Raw genomic sequence first — 16789 nt, forward strand, 5'->3', positions numbered from 1 at the left:
ATTCCAGCAAAGTAGATCTCCCCTCTCCCTCCCCCCACATATACACATTGCAAGAGTTTCTCTCTGTGATTCGAGTACTTTGGCTCAGATCCTTATGTATTGTAGTGGTCAATATGCTGTTTCTTCCCTTTAAGAAGGAAGAGGATCTGTGAGCTTTGAAAGGCTGGTGACTTCATATAGCACCGTCCAGGACTGTATTTCCTAAAGGAATGGATGGACTCCGCCATACATGTTTGTTTTCATGTGCATGTTAACATCCATATCTTAACAGTTCAAAAAGGTGCTGGCTATTGGACGCTACAGTTTCTACACATCATCCCACGTTGGCTGATTGAGAGAGTGAAAGCAGTGGTGTGATTCACTGCCAAGATTCCCCTGGTGCTTCTGAGAATAAGTTGATTGATGGTGTGGGCATCAGGATGGAGGTTTTTTTGGACATCATTGTACAGTAGATTGGGTTCAAGATGGCAGGGATGCAGGGGGCTCATCGTTTTTGTAAGTATTAGGCAGCAGTATGGGTTAGAAATAAGAAACCACATTTGATAGACTCATTCTGATTGGACAAGTCACTTTACCTCCCTCTGCCTCAGTTTCCCTTTACATTGTACTAAAGGATGCTGACATAGCTATTTGAAGGGTTTGTAGAGTACTTGCTGTGAGCCTTCTCCCAAAGGTGGTATGGAAGAGCCAGTGGCGGCAGTGACGTGAAGGCTATTCTCCTCCACAGTTGGTATTTAGGTGCCTTTTCTTTTTTCCTTTCCAGGTTTGGGAGAAGTTCTTAAGCCCCAGAGCTCCACGGATCAGCATCTTCATGGCGGTCCCCACTATTTACTCCAGGCTGATGGAGCATTATGACAAGCATTTCTCTCAGCCTCATGTCCAGGATTTTGTACGTGCCACGTGCCAGAATAATTTCAGGTAGCTCAAAGATGCCCGTCTTCACAGCCTAAGAGGCTTACAGACGAGACCTAGGGAGTACATCCTCTACAATAGATACTCACGCCGTCCCAGCCTTCCTGGGCTGGAGAAGGCTCGCTAACACTGTGGAAAATGTGACGAGGGGAGGGTGTGAAGAAGGCTGGGCGGGGGTGATGGAGCAATGGAGAAGTTTGAGCTGTGTGCAGAACATCTTGAGGGGAGCTCCAGCAGTGAGCACAGTGGATCGTACGATATCATTCCTGTAGTGCTTCCAGGTTCTCTAGGATTCTCTCGAGTTGTGGTACCAGGTTTTGCTTCAGTCCAATGACCAGGCCAACAACAGACAGTTTCTTGCTTATTAAAAACCATCCGTCACATACGGGCTCACGGTCGTGGCTCCAAAGCACAGACGTGTAGGCAGTTATATTCAGGCAGAGTGCCTGGTTAAAGCCTGGCCCTGCAGGATTCTTTTCTAAACTTGGCCACTCTACAAAGCTGGGCAAATCACTTCGCTTCTCTGTGCTTTAATTTCTCACCCTGAAAAGTGGGAACAATGATACCTTGCAAGAGTGATTCATATGTGGGGTCACTCTGATCCTCTAGTCATAACACAGGCCAGAGAACCTCACCCAATAATTTCCACATCAACCATACGTTCTCTTTGAGCTAGAGGGTATCTTTTTAGAAATACATCCAGTCTTGACTTAGGCTGCAAGTGATGGAGGATCTGCTGTGTCTGTGCCGTGTGATGTAACTTTCTGGTACTGCTGAATGGTCTGAGATTCCCCAAGGCACTACAGATGGGCAAAAGCTTCTTGTACTCCAGCAGTAATTCTCTAGAGTAAAGAATATGCTGGTGATGCTCACCGTGTGGCATTTCCTTGCACAGGTTAATGGTTTCAGGATCGGCAGCCCTTCCTGTGCCAGTCCTGGAGAGGTGGAAGAACATCACCGGACACATGCTGCTGGAGAGGTACGGGATGACAGAGGTCGGAATGGCACTTTCTAACCCCTTGCATGGAGTTCGTGTCCCAGGTATAAATCGTCTTCTAAAGGTGGAGAGGGTGGTGAGACCTTTGTGCCAACCTATATTTTATTGTTGTTAAATGCGTTTTGTTGTTCTACTCGGAGAATGTGTGTCCGCATCCCGATTTCTCCCAAGTCACGACTGGATTAGGCAGGAAGGTGCTTGTCAGGATTGGGGGTATTGGCAAAGCTGTAGAGGAAGGAGGGGTCACGGAGTAGGATATGGGGGGTGCATATGCTGGTCAGGATGCAGGGGCATTTGCAGAACTTGTTAATAATGGGGGGGCCCAATTTAAAGGTTCAGGGGGGCCCCATGCATCAACTCTGGGTGCAGGAACCTTCCAGCCCCATCTCCTTGGCCCAGGACAACCAATCCCGCTGGCTCCTGTGGCTGCAGGAGTGGGGCGCACGTGCCTGTGGGTCAGCCCCTGTCCCTGGGTAGGGAACTCACAGCAACAAAGTTTCTCCCGGGAGTTCCCTGGCCCTCGCAGACACTTCAGCAGAGGGAGGGGTGCAGGCAGTGCCCCTAACTCAGCACAGGGAACCTGTTCCTGATGTCTTCCCTAGTGGCCCTGTGCCAGGTCCAGGGCTGCTGCGCTCTCCCTGCCCCGGCAGGGTAACCTTCTGCGAGGGCCACTCTTGCCACCCCAGCCAGGCTCTTGCAGGCAGTTGCTGTGCTGCACAGAGGCAGTGACCTGGAGTGGCCACCCTCACCCGGCACAAGAAGTGGCTCCATCCTGCTGCCTCCACTCCCCACTCAGGCCCAGCACCAGGGAGAGGGGCCATGCAAGCTGGAAATGTGCCTGGGGTAGGGTGCAGCATGAGGACGACAGTGCCTTCAACACTCTCAGCGGGGCATGTAACCCTCTGTGCCCCCTCATGTCACCTCTGGCTGTGTAGGGACCCAGAGCTAGGATGGAGGATGCTGCTTGTCAGGACTGAGGGGCATGGGCATAGCTGGGGAAGTGGGGTTAGGATGGGAGGTGCTGCCAGTGGTGATTAAGGTGTCTGGGTAGAACCATGGGAGTAGCCACTGCAATATCGGGGAGGATGCACTGGTGGAGCTGTGTGTGGAAAGCTGCAATGTGCATCGTAGCCTCGGTTTGTCATAAAGAAATAAAAACATCTGCAACTCAGTCCTGACTTCACTCAGCTGTGGCAGAACATTTTTTCTGAAGGGTTCCTGGTAACACATTTTTACCAGCGGTTTTAGGACTTTCCAGTGATAAAGGTAAATGCACTTGTATGGTAAAGAAGGAGGGTAAAGCTTAGTAAGAGCCTCTCTTTCTAGTCCACAAGGGATGTGCTGTAGAGCAGTTGCCGAACGGTGTCTGAGAAAGGGGCCAGCCCCTGTCTGTCTGCAGGGATTTTCCAGCTCCTCTTAGAGCTGCTGGAAGCAGCCAGACCAAGTTTCAGCGTAGACCCTCCTGCCGGTTTGTCTCTGTGCGTCACACGCTACCTCCACAGAAGTGACACTGCTGGCTAGGTTGAGTCTATATCTGTCTCCTCTGGCACAGCACTTCCTTGATCCCAAAGGCTTTGTGCTTCCGCCCTGCAGCACAGCACAAGGACAGAGCCCTCTGTGTCTTGCCTTTTGCTTCAGCTCCTGGCCAGTAGCTTTCCTGCCTTCCCAAGAGAAGGGCTGGCACTTTGACCTTCTCCATGAAAGGTTAACCTGTAATACATGAGCAAACAGGAAGCCTAGTGTTCAGCTGAGAATCAGGCCTGCCGGAGAGATTGGTGAGGTGTATGCTTTGCATTCAGTGACGGAGGGCTCTCTGAACCTGCTTTCCTTTTAACCGAAGGGCCTCTCCACCCTTCGTTCTAAGGGCATCATCTGACCTTCCTCCACCTCTTCCTGGCGAGGGGAGAGGCACGCTGCATCAAGGTGGAATTTATTTACTTAGAATGATCTGTTGCAGTGTCACTGTTTTTTAACAGAATCTGCTCACTGCTTTTTGTTTCGATTCAATGAGCAGCAGTCACAGACTGGCTCAGGCACTTCAGAGCCTCCAGCACAACCTGAAGTCTTCAATGGAAAAGGTGGATTGGTCCAGCGCCCCCACTTCTGTGGCGAGTTACAGGGCAGGGCCTGTCCCCCAGTCAGTGATACCTTGGGAGTTGTATCCAGGTCTGGTATCTCAGTTAGATTTTTCCCCCAGCTAGCAAAGTGCACAAGGCTGGGTACTTGAGATAGGATGTCTGTTCACTCTTATTTTAGTGCAGGTGTACTGCTCCTTTACAACCGAATACCTCCGGTTCTGTGAACATACGGAGGTTGGAGAGCAATTGTAGAGGTCACCACATGGGAGGCTGCTGCTGGAAGTAGTTCTGATCTGTCCCTCCAGCACTGTTGGTTAAATGTGTAAGGTTCAGCACAAGCAGCTTCTTGTGGACAAGGGTTGTCTTGCTGCTTTTCCTCTCTGAGGCTGTTCTGACCCTACAAGTCAGGTCTCATTGGTCCTGGTTTGAGAATGTGCTGTCACTGCATATTCATCGAGAAAAAGAACCATTTCTCACCTGTGAGCATGAATTTGAGGCGTAACTACATCACTAAACCAGGTCTGCCCCCTTCTGGGCAGATAAGTGACTGAGCCTTCACAGTGTAGCCGAGGGGCTTAGCATGCCATTGCATTCACTCGAAGGACAGTTAGGCCAGCTGACCTCCTTCTGAATGGCCTTGGTGCCTATGGAGGGTTATGAATGTGGCCAGCTGTACTTAGCCAGCCCATACACAGCCAAAATTTGCTTTCTGGTGCATCTTCCTCCCTCTGCCTTTGCTCCACGCAGCTTTTGCGTCTTTGTGATGTTTCCTCTTTGACCTTCTTGTTACTGTTGTAGTTTTCAGTACCTAAGAGGGAGACTGAGCTAAACTGCCAAATCAATAAAGGTAAAATCCACTGTCTTCCATTGTTGAATGCAGAGCGGTGGCCATGTCACACCCAGGTTAGTAGAGAGAGACGGTGGGGGAGGGACCAACTTCAGTTGTTGAGAGAGGGAAGCTTGGGTCAGAACACAGCCTTCCCTCTGCTGAGCAGCGCAGGCCACCAAGAACACGTTGCTCCAGGGCTCAGCTTCTCAGCACGGACTCCCTGGGGAGTACTGACTCAATTGCAGGGGGTGGCTTTCTATCTTCAAAGTTGTCCATGGCACCCAAGTTACCTGAGGGGACTGAACACCTTGCCAGGCATCATCATGACTCCCCATGACAGCTCAATTCCACTGGAGCAAAACTGTCCCCTGGGTGGGACCCTTGTGTGTGTACAGGAGATGGAGCTTTCTCAGACTCTCGCTGATGAATCTGGAAATCACTCAGGATCAGAACAAAATGCAAATGCACTTCTCCAGTCTTGCTGTTCCCCAATAACACTCTCAGACATCATCCCCCTCCTACACCAAATCTCGTCCCTGCTGTCTAGAAGACAGAGCAAGTATGAGAATTATTTTGTCACGGGCACACTTTGTAATTTTGTGAGGTGCCTGGATGCCACAGTGATGGGCACAGTATAAACACTAAGGCTTAGTCTGCATTACAGAGTTTGGTCAATGTAAGGCAGCTTAGGTTGACGTAACTATGTAAGTGTACACATGTAGCGATGCAGGACTCACCCCTGTGGCACCCCCTGCTGGTCTCCGGGGGAATTAGTGTTCCAGCCGTTGGAGCGCCCTCTGCAGGTCAATGTCCCACTGTCACTGGGCCCTTGTCCCTCCTGGACCCCAGTGCCCCTCTCCCTTGGGTGTTGCCCCCTGGCAGTACCCCCACTCTCTGGGCTCCCCTCCCAAGGGAATTCCCACCCTCTCTCCCCACCTTGCCTCAGTGTTCACTGGCAATCCTCATCTAGCCCCCGCACTCTGGGGCAGACTGCAGTCCATATCACTCATCCTTGGCAAGGGGGGTTTGAACCTGCTGCCTCCACCTACCCCCGGGCTGCACCTCTGCAACCCCAGTACCTTTTCAGGCCTTTGGCTAGGCCTGCAGCCTGGGGGTTTTCCAGGTGGGAGCTCCCCGGCTTCCTTGCCCTATTTCCCAGCACTGCTGTACTCCAGTACCTTACTCAAGTCCCAGGCAGCCAGGCCCTTCTCTCTCTGCACCTACAGAGAGACTGCCAGTGCTCCCGGCCCACAGCCTCTTTATAGGGCCAGCCACGGCCTGATTGGGGCGTGGCCCAGCTGTGGCTACTTCCCCAATCAGCCCAGGTTTTCCCCTACCACAGCCCTCTCCCAGGGCTGCTTTAAGCCCTTCAGGGCAGGAGCAGGTGACCACCCCTCTACAACACACTACAGCCTTGCCCCTGTCGATGTAAGTGCCCTACCAACACCATAACTCCACCTCCATGACAGGCATAGGGCTTATGTCGGTGTAGCTAGGGGGAGGAAGTGTCTACCGGGTTACTTACATCAGCTGTTGGCTTTCATTCTTGTCAATTTCACGGCTCCATGCAGGGAGCTTTCCGGGCTCCCCACTGGGAGTCCAGCAACCGACCAGACTCTGGGCAAAGAGCTCCCAGTAAGGAGCTGCATGCAGAGCTGAGAGCCTGGGCTCTCAGCCCCCCTTGCCCCCTCCCAGTGCCCCTTTTCAGTCAGTGAAAGTGCTACCACTGCGGATGTGCACCACCGACAGAAGGAGGGTAGTGTGGACAAGAACCGCTGCAGCAATTACTGTGGTGGACATAGGTCGACTTGAGTTTATAGTGTCGACATACCTTAAGATGGTGCAGAGAGATAGATGATTTCATTGCCTTCGTATTCAGTAGGAAAGTGAGAGTAACCACCAGAATGAGAGAGAAGTTTTCCAAGGGATGGAAGTGAAAGTGAGGGTGACACCGGAACAGGCAAAAGAGAATAATTAGAACTGGAGACAGAGTCTCTATGACTGGATTGCTGACACTCTAGAATAAACTGACCCCATGGGCTTAATGAGAGTACCCCCAGCAGAGCCAATAGCCAAGGCCTGGAGAAGTCCTAGTAACAGATCACACACGCGTGCACACACACATCTCCTTAGATAAAGGGATCAGGGTAGAAATAAACAACTACAGACCTGTCAGTCTAACCTCTGGGTTGGAAAATACTGTAGAGGAAAGAGTAAGGGATGCCTTGGACAGGTATGGGTTACTTAGAGATACTTGGTCTGGATTTACAAAAGGGAGATTCCGATAAACAGGTTTGATTAATTTATTTCAGGAACTGCCAATTGAAAAGCAGGTGGGTGAAGCAGAGAGCTAATTTACTTGGGTTTTGAAAAGGCTTTTGATCCAGTATCCCGTTAGAGGCTAATGTCTAAGGGTATCCAGGTACAGTACGATATTGAGGGTGAAATTTTCAACAGGATAAATAGGCTAATGGCTTGGTAACAAAGGAGTGGGGGTTAATTGAGACAGTTCCTATGGCGAAGGGGTATTAAAAGGGGGAGTTCTGCACGGATTAGTGCTGAGCTCACATCTGTTCACACTCACCATTGACCTCTGGAAGGCGGCGTGTCGCAAGGTGAGCAAAACTTTAGAGAACACAGAGCGGGGAGGGCCAGCCAGTCCTCAAAAGGAGAGAGACTAGCTTCAGTGAGCCCTAGTCTAATATATCCAAGTGCTCGTTATGCTAGTAAGGTTTGAAAGGAGGAGATCACACTGGTCCTGCACAACAGGCTGCTGAGACCATGCATGGAGGGTCTGACTCTGTCAGGGCATCATATTACAGGGAGAAGATTGAAGGACTGGGAAAGGTACAGAACAGAACAGCCAGGAGGATCGAGGGACTCGGGTTATAATAACTGTTCCAAAGGATAACAAATTTAGAAAGCACCAGCCATTCAGAGAAACTTCCTTATACAGAAGGTAATGGATCTGCAGAACAGACTCCCAAAGAAACTGCATCTGTGAACATATTAAAAAAGGGTTTAGATGAGCCAAAGCATTACATGGGCCAAAAGCTAGACAGAGGTTGACAGCCCTCAGTGTACTGCTGTCTGGCGCTATTACTGTCTTTATTAAAAAATTAGCAATGTATCACACTGCTAAATAGGGGAAATCAAGTGGCAAACGCCTCTGAAGATTGAAGAGATTCCAGGACAGCAGCCTTTGGAGCCTTGCCTTTTCTCCCCTGGCATTTCTCTCTGTCACAACCACCAGGGCCGTCCCACCGGTGGCAGTGAGGGTGGCAGAGCCAACGTAAGCAAGGAATTGGCAGCTCACCAGCATTTTGACCACCACATCTATGGGCTCCCTGGCCATATTGAGAGCTGAAGTCACCCCCCAACACAGCAAATATGAGGGCAGTGGGGAAGTGTTGAAAAGCCACAACCCGAGATGTTTTGACTCGGTGAGTGGCAGATCTGTGCTCCTCTGAAAAGCCCACATTCCATTTGCCCATACTGAGATATCTGTGTTAAAAGTAACCCTTCCCCCGCCCTACACACACATGCAGACACACACGGAAGTCCAATCCCCGTTAGATTTAGAGCAGGAGCAATAGCAAGAGCAAAATGCTTCATTATTTGCAGTTTCCGTAAGCTCCTGCCTCAGAGGTGACCTGGCCCCTAGCCTCCCTTCTTGATATAGCTGGTGTCTGAGGGGTCGAGAGCTCTAAAAGCCACTCTCTTGGGAACTCTGTCATGCCACCTGGAACATCCGTGACAGCCTGGCCTCAAGGGAGGGTTTGCTCACCAGCCGAAGCATAGCTCTGAAGGTGCAGGGGAGAGAGGGGGAGCCTGTATTTTCCAAAGGAGAAAAGATGAAAGATTCGAAAGATAAATGTTTGCTTGTATATGGTTAAAACCCTGTTTAAAATGCCTCTGTTTTCACCAGCTCTCATTCTAATCCCCCTGGTGCTGTTACTGTGAAGGGAAATGAATAATTCATGGCCAGAGAATGCCTCACTGGGCCTAATCACCACTTTAATTGGAGGTTTAGATCAGAGGCGGCTAATAGCTCCTACAGCGGGGACTCCATGTATTGTTGACAGTGAGATCGCTGAGTGCCTTATCGTTGGCCTGTTTCAATTCTCTCAGGACGCCACCACACATACCAGCAGCAAGGTCCCCAGATACCGAAGGACGTAGACCACAAGACCAATTAAATTTATCTGGGAAGAGCTGACAACTTTTTTAAACAGAGGAGAACTGGTGAAAGAATAATAGGGTCACTCTCCTTTCTGACTGCAGCCTGTCTGATGCCGACTGAGCTGACACTGTGTGGGCATCTTGCCAGCATTTCTTAACATGCGTGAGTGGATGAATTGGGAGGTGTTGAGGGGGAAGGTGCAGAGGTTTCTCCCCATTTCTAGTCCTGACTTCTGACCGGTACTAAAAGGAAGCCAATGCTGGTTTTTACTCACCATCTTCTTGTAATCAAATTCTGGTCTCCCCTGACTCAAATGGAGTTATTCCTGATTTACATAGCAGTGAGATCAGAATCCGTCTGATCTTTATTTTAAAATGCCACTTGGGTCTGAGAAGCTCAAGTCATTGTCTTTGCATGAAGACTTTAATTATAATGTTGTGTTCATGTAGCTGCTATTCACATTGTCAGCATTTTCCAGAATGTATGGACCATTTTCAAAGGTTTATCATTTTTGCTTAACACCAAAAAGACACTTTTTGGATGGAGTGTGATAAACCAGCTTCCAGGCTACTAGGGGCTTGTTTTACATATTAATTTTATTTTAGCTGTATAGGAAATAAATTGATGGAGCTATTTACTAGTGTAATGTGAGCAGAAACCTCCTTCTTCCTCAGTATGAAATCACTGCTGTGATCAAGGAAGACCCCATAAGAACATAAGAACGGCCATACTGGGTCAGACCAAAGGTCCATCTAGCCCAGTATCCTGTCTACAGACAGTGGCCAGTGCCAGGTGCCCCAGAGGGAATGAACAGGACAGGGAATCATCAAGTGATCCATCCCCTGTTGCCCATTCCCCACTTTAGTAATAAAAGGCTAGGTGCGGGGGGATCCCTGCCCATCCTGGCTAATAGCCATTGATGGACCTATCCTCCATGAACTTATCCAGTTCCTTTTTGAACCCTGTTATAATCCTGGCCTTCACAACATCCTCTGGCAAGGAGTTCCACAGGTTGACTGTTCGTTGTGTGAAGAAATCCTTCCTTTTGTTTGTTTTAAACCTGCTGCCTATTAATTCCATTTGGTGACCCCTAGTTTGCGTGTTATGAGAAGGAGTAAATAACTCTTCCTTATTTATTTTCTCAACACCAGCCATGATTTTATAGACCTCGATCATATCCCCCCTTAGTTGTCTGTTTTCCAAGCTGAAAAGTCCCAGTTTTATTAATCTCTCCTCATACGGAAGCGGTTCCATATCCCTAATAATTTTTGTTGCCCTTTTCCGAACATTTTCCAATTCCAGTATACCTTTTTTGAGATGGGGCGACCACATCTGCATACAGTATTCAAGATGTGGGTGTACCATGGATTTATATAGAGGCAAAATGATATTTTCTATCTTATTATCTAGTCCTTTCTTAATAATTTCCAACATTCTGATTGATTTTTTTGACTGCTGCTGCATATTGAGTGGATGTTTTCAGAGAACTATCCACAACCACCCAAATGAAAACAAGTCTGGAAGCACATGCCGTGATTGTGAATCGTACACAGCCTTGTATGGGAAGACAGCAATCCTTTGTTCCTTTTTTAATTAGAGTTGGAAAAATCAATATTAAAATCACAGTGGGACTAGCTGCCTCTTGGAATTGATTGTAGGAGCCTTTCACCGCTAGGGTCACCAGTTCAAATCCAGAGCAATAATGGCAAAAAGTCATTACCATCTGATGGCTGTGTGGTGGCCTGTGTGGAATGAGTTGCATCTCGGACCAGTTCCTACTGGGCAAGTGTCCTCAACGCAAACACCATCATGACAGTTGATGATGTAAGGAATAGGGGGAGAAGGATAGTAGCTAAGTGTATAATTTTCAAAAGTGTCTCAGGGACTTTAGCGTCAAAGTTCCATTTTAAGAAAGCCAATGAGACTTTCCCTAAGTACTCAAAATTCATAGATGCATAGAGAGTAAATCAAGAAGAGACTATTCGATCATCCAGTCTGACCTCTTGTATATCACAAGCCATTACATTTCACCAAGCTACGCCTGAATTGAGCCCAGTAACTTGTTTGGCTAAAGTTTTTGTTTCCTATCTTTTAACCAGTTACCAGTCCATGAGAGAACCTTCCCTATTATCCCATGACAACTTAATTTACATAAGAGCCTTTAGTGAGGGACCTTGTTCAAAGGCTTTCTGAAAATCTAAATACACTATATCCACTGGATCCCCCTTGTCCGCATGCTTGTTGACCCCCTCAAAGGGTTCTAGTAGATTGGTGAGGCATGATTTCCCTTTACAAAAAACATGTTGACTATTTCCCAACAAATTATGTTCATCTCTGTGTCTGACAATTTTGTTCTTTACGGTAGTTTCAACCAATTTTCCCGGTACTGAAGTGAGGCTTACCGGCCTGTAGTTGCCAGTCTAATAATAATTGGGTGCATATGACCTTTATATTGTGAGAAACATTTAAGCCTGTATCCCACTTGCAACAGGAACCCATCCCTTACCTACCATGTAGTTTTCTGTTTGTTACTTGCCGGATTTGCTAATTGTTAGGGTATTTTTGTTGCAATAAAATCTCTCTCCCTCATAGCCCATCTGCTCTTAGTTGATCCTGCAGGGAAGTCATAAATCTAGACACATCATATCTGTGTCCATGGCAACTGACTGATGTGGCAAACACAGGATTGTGATGTCACAAATACCAGCTCACTGGAGGTTCAAACAGAAAGAGAAGATCAGTAGTGAGGAAGAAGCCCCTTGGACCCAAATGCCTGAATTACAGACAATAACGGGGGGAGTCAGAAAATGACCCCTCAGATAGAAGTGTTCCTACCCCCCAACTGTTTGCTGCAGTGTGGAATTCCAGTTCTAATATCGCCTGACGTAACAGCAGCACTTGGACTGTATTGTTGCCATGCTGGTGGCTGCAGCTGACTTGCCTCTCCTGCTGCTGCCATCCTCACTGCCATCAGTGAAGCTTGCACTGGTGGTAGGCGAGGGTGAGCGTTAGGTAAGCATTGCAGCATTTTTACTCCCAGAGGTGAAAATAATTATCCCCATTCCCCAGGTAGGGCACTTGAATAAAGTGCAGCACAAAGGGATGAAATGTTTTACCCAGGGCTCCAGAGAGAGACATTGTCAGAGCTTGTGATTAAAACTAGAGAGCCTGGCTCCCTGCCCTGTGCTCCAGTCCCTCTGCCTCTCAACTCTAAATACCATTTTAGAATGCTGGAGCCAGCTGATTAGTTGTCAGGGATGTCAACCCAATTCCCAGCAAACGTGTGTCTCATTCTGGATCATTTTTGCATCTAATTGCATTTCCTAACCACAGTGAAATACACCAGGCCAAGCGTTTCAAGGGAATTACTGCCCTTGTCAGCCTGGTGCCCTGGTAACACCACCTGCTGTGTGCTGCGATCACCCATGGAATGCCCTCCATGTTCTGTTTGCTTTCATCTGACTCGCCCTGGGGAGTCGGTGGCTGTGTATTGGGTCAGGGTTCAGGGTCACTTGCTTAGATTAGTTGCCTCCTGGTGAAATAATCCTATTCTGTTTGATCACCGACTTTTTCTGCATGGAACTCTTCTCTCTCGGCACATGAAGCTGCTTGCCGCTGAACCTGGCTTAGAAAAATAATCACTTTCCACTGCCAGTTTCTCAGATATTCAGACTAATAACTCCTCACCGCTGCTATCCCCTCTCTCTGCCAGCCCGGGAAAGCAGCCTTGCTAGCTGGAAAGCTTGGCGTGGAATTTGCTAATTGTGACATTGAGCATTGGACTGGAACTCTAGGGGCAGCTTTATAAAGCATCAGTTGGGTGCCTTTAAAACTCTGGCTCCCTAGTTAGTGTCTGTAGAACTATTTATCCTATTAAATGTTTAGTGAAGTGTAATGTCATGAATTGCTACACAGACGTGTCCCGTGCTCCCCACCCGCAGAGCACTCGCAGCTGACCTCTCCATCGCCCGTTCTGCTTTAGACTTCAGCATTCACTGTCGTATAAATCACAGGAGTCGAAGGTACAGAGTATCGAAGCGAGGACAGCCTTCTGCCAGCACATGCTTGTGAGATGCACAGTCAAGCCCTTTGTGTAACCACAAACAGCACCTACAACCGCAGGCTGTGCCACTCTGAACCAAGGCCACCACTGAGTGAGCTTGCCAGCCTCAGGGTTAGAGAGTTCTGCAGCAAAGCTGCCCTTGTTTCTCTCTGAGGGTTAGCCGAGAAGGACATTTAGTGAACTGGATAGTTAGGATCCTGCTGGCTGCAGTTTTTGGAGGCACTTGGTCACTGGGCCATAGGCAGTTTTTCCTGACACTGTCCAATTTCCCAGCTCTGAAGACTGAAACCTGGAGAGTAATGATGTGTTTTGAACTCTGCTTTTCTCCTTTCATGTTTTATGCGCAGCGTATTGATGCAAATAAAACGGAGATAATCCCTGGCAGTTCTTACATCTCTGTGCCTTTTGCCTTCCCTGTCAAGTCCAGGTGGTAAGAAGCCGAGAGCAGCTGTAACAATCACCGTGCTCTTTTCATGGGTATGCTTGTTTCCCCTTTTTTTTTTTTAAACACAGCTTCATTACTGAGCTGCGAAGCTGTGCTGACGTTTGGTCTGACGACTGGAAGGGACCTGCTCCGATATGGAGATGTGTTAGCTTTTCTAGGCGTTTCCTACAGTGCCTCCTTCAGTGAACGGCTGAATAACATAGCAGAAGGTTTTGCAAGCATGTGTGTGATGTGTGTTTGCTTCACCTCGGGTGATCACTGCCTCCTATTCTGTGGCTGCACAATGCCACCCTGCAGAGCTCAGCTGCAGAAGAGCAGTTCCTTTCTTCCATGTACCACCCAACTCTCTCTCATTCCCCCTTGTTTCCTTTCCCAGGATCTGTGGGGACCCCACTGCCAGGGGTGGAAGTGCGCATTGCCACGGAGAGCTTGGGCAGGGAAGGTCCTTCCTACACCATCCACGCTCAAGGAGATGAACGTGACACAAAGGTAGCATGCAGCCACGTTTTCTGCTTCTGTCTCTTGTATCTGCCTCTCTGTGACAATCTGCTAGGGTTCCCAGAGCTGAGTCACTGCGTTACCTCTCCCAGCCTCAGCAAGTGGGAGCCTCGCTGATGCTAAGCTGGGTGTATCAGCTCCCTGACACACCAGCCTGTTGCCCTGCCAGCACATTGTTAGGACTCCATCAGTCCAAATCTTGCCTAGCAGTAATAATTAGTGAACGCCGATTCCCGAGTTCCTCAGAGCTGTATATCTGCAGTGCTCAGTCCCGCTCACCATAGCGCTCACAAAACTCGATAGTATCAAGTTTGCCACTCCTTTAAAGAGAGAGAACACACAGCTTAGTAAGGTAACTGGGATGGGCAAACCCTCCACTTCAGTCAAAGCTGGGGTTGGCTTATAGTAAAGTACGTTTCTGAATAAGAGGGCATAGGTTTGAGTGATACACCTCTACCCCGATATAACGCGGTAAAGCAGCGCTCTGGGGAGGCGGGGCTGTGCACTCTGGACGGTCAAAGCAAGTTCGATGTAACGCGGTAAGATTTTTTGACTCCCGAGGACAGCGTTCTATCGAGGTAGAGGTGTATCTGGTGTAAGGAATAAAGGTAGAAATGGTTACAAACACACACAAATAAGGAAATGCTTCTAGGATTTCAATCTAAATTAACTAGTGTCCTTAGACTAGAGTCCTTTGTTCAAAGCAGTTTGTCTCTCTGGTCTTTCTTCCAGCATGGCTGACCTGTGTTTTAGCCAGGACTCTTCACAGAGCTCAGAGTGCTTGGGTCCTTTGTCTCCTCAGGTGAAGGGTAACTTCGGGGTTCTCTCCCCCCAGATCCAGTTCCTTTTCCTTGCTGGGTGCAGACGCCATGCTGTCTGGTGTACGCTCCATATTAGCTCCTCCCCCGCTGATGATTTTTACAATGCAACAATCCCTTCCTGCAACCTCCGATTCCAATGAATAGCCCATTGAATTTGGACATACCTGGTTTGAGGTGCTGGCCTCTTTCCTTGTCTGGAGATACCCTGTTTATCAACTTGCCCTGATCTGCCTGGTGTAAACACATTTTAGGTTTTAGTAAAATTCTGTGTGGATTGACCTGCATAAATCATGCAAGAATATTAATGATCAGTGAGTTATTAGTTTTCCAGTGATATATTACAAGCCCCTTTTGGGTAAAGATCATGACAACAGTGTGACACTGGTATCAGGTTGCTCTTTGGGTCCTGCTCTCAGTTAAAATGATGAAAACACTTCTCCCCTTCCCCAGAGACCCAGAAAGAGGCAGACACTCTTGCTATTCCTAGTGACTCACTGATATTGGATATTCTCGTCTCTTTATTGTATGCTATATTATTATTATGTGGTCACTGGAGCTTTTGAAGACTAGGTTAGACAAATACCTGTCAGGGATGGTCTAGCTAATACTTAGTCCTGCCTCATTGCAGGAGACTGGAGAGACGACCTCGTGGTCCCTTCCAGTCCTACATTTCTAGGATTCTTTGATTATTCCGTGTGTGGCACTTTACAGACCAAACAAGTAACTGTCCTTGCCCTAAGGCGCTTGCAGCGTATAGACCAGACATCTGTGTGTAGGTTTGGAGCAGCAGGCAGAGTGCATCTTCCTCCTCTTTCCCACCCCCCGATTGCCAGGGTGCCCTTCACCTGGCTTCCCTTTTGTGCTGTCATTGGAGGTGCAATTCACGTCACTTACTGTAGATCGATAACCACGGGATTTGCAGGCTCACTCAAGTAAATAGGTGTGTATGTGAGAGGAATTACACCAACAGCCACTTACGTGAGGGTGCAAAGCAGGGAGGCCAGTCTTTGAAAGCTGGTCCTAGACGAAGGAATGATAGAGTTACAGGACTCTCTAGTAAACCAGGTTAGTTTCTCCTGTAGCCATGGAGATGCCAGGGATTCTAACGGAGTTCCTGATGAGCACAGGAAATACTTGCTTACACTGTTCATGAAATGACTGGTGACAAGCTCAAAGAAAACGTCTTAACTCTGTCTCCTGTAAATCACGATTGAGGTGGTTCTCTATGCTGGCACCTGGCCGGAAGAGCTGGTGGGCTGCTGTGGGTTGGGACTGAGGTGCATCTGTACAGTGAGGAGGCCAGAACTGGAACAGCAGTGAGGGAGATGCATAACTGAATTGAAATCCATTTGAAGAGCTGTGTGTGCGGAGGTCAGACTGCATCTATCCTCAGTGTGCTACGCTGCAGCCAGCACTGTGTGACTCATTTTCATTTGTAGAAAATATCCCTAGATTAACTAAGAGAGGTTAAAACAAAGGGAAAGCGTGTCAGGGCATTCTGGCACCTTGACAAAGCTATGGAGCCTGTCTGTTAGCAAACCCAGCATGAAGATCTGGGCAGGAAGGGGACTTACCATGCGTCTAGCTGTAATTACTGTTGGCCTGCGCATTAAATGACCTTGTTTTGCTGAGAGGTGGGCAGGGTAGAGGACTCTTCAAATGACCCTGGGGGCAGTTTAACATGTGAGAAGCTGTGTCCCATTTTTGTCACGTCATTGCTAGCAAGAGCCCGGAAATCCGTTTGCTTTCTTATTTCTCACTCCTGGTCTTAGAGTTACATGTCGGTCCTTTTTCACTTGCATTGGGTGGAGACATGAAATGTAAACCAGTTGTCCAGTACAATTTTAATGATGAGCCCTTAACACTATTCACTTGGAAGAATCCCAGTGCTCTTTACAAATTAGATCTAGAATATGAGACTCCTTTGCCCATTACAGGAATCAATCGCCTCCGGGGTGAGATG

General features: G+C 48.3%; 1 protein-coding gene and 1 long non-coding RNA gene across 15 annotated transcripts in view; one reads left to right on the forward strand and one right to left on the reverse strand.

Annotated features, from left to right (window-relative positions):
- The window catches only part of LOC120384449, a 30835-nt gene extending 19106 nt beyond the window's left edge, over positions 1–11729 (reverse strand). Inside the window, exon 1 of one of the 2 annotated variants that reach the window (XR_005588893.1) lies at positions 11510–11729. This is a non-coding gene — a long non-coding RNA (uncharacterized LOC120384449). The remainder of the gene's footprint in view (positions 1–11509) is intronic. The other variant, XR_005588894.1, reaches the window with a different exon arrangement.
- Positions 1–16789, forward strand: part of ACSF3 (acyl-CoA synthetase family member 3) — a 104979-nt gene that overhangs the window by 21601 nt on the left and 66589 nt on the right. For 6 of the 13 annotated variants that reach the window (XM_039503168.1, XM_039503178.1, XM_039503167.1 and 3 more), the window contains 3 exons: positions 764–918; positions 1808–1953; positions 13884–13996. In XM_039503168.1, the coding sequence (XP_039359102.1) occupies positions 764–918; positions 1808–1953; positions 13884–13996 (414 nt within the window). Of the gene's footprint in view, positions 1–763; positions 919–1807; positions 1954–7638; positions 7754–13883; positions 13997–16789 lie in introns of those variants that run through there. The other 7 variants (XM_039503176.1, XM_039503175.1, XM_039503177.1 and 4 more) reach the window with 7 other exon arrangements.

Source organism: Mauremys reevesii, linkage group 16 (assembly GCF_016161935.1).
Source record: "Mauremys reevesii isolate NIE-2019 linkage group 16, ASM1616193v1, whole genome shotgun sequence".
Taxonomy (NCBI): domain Eukaryota; kingdom Metazoa; phylum Chordata; order Testudines; family Geoemydidae; genus Mauremys; species Mauremys reevesii.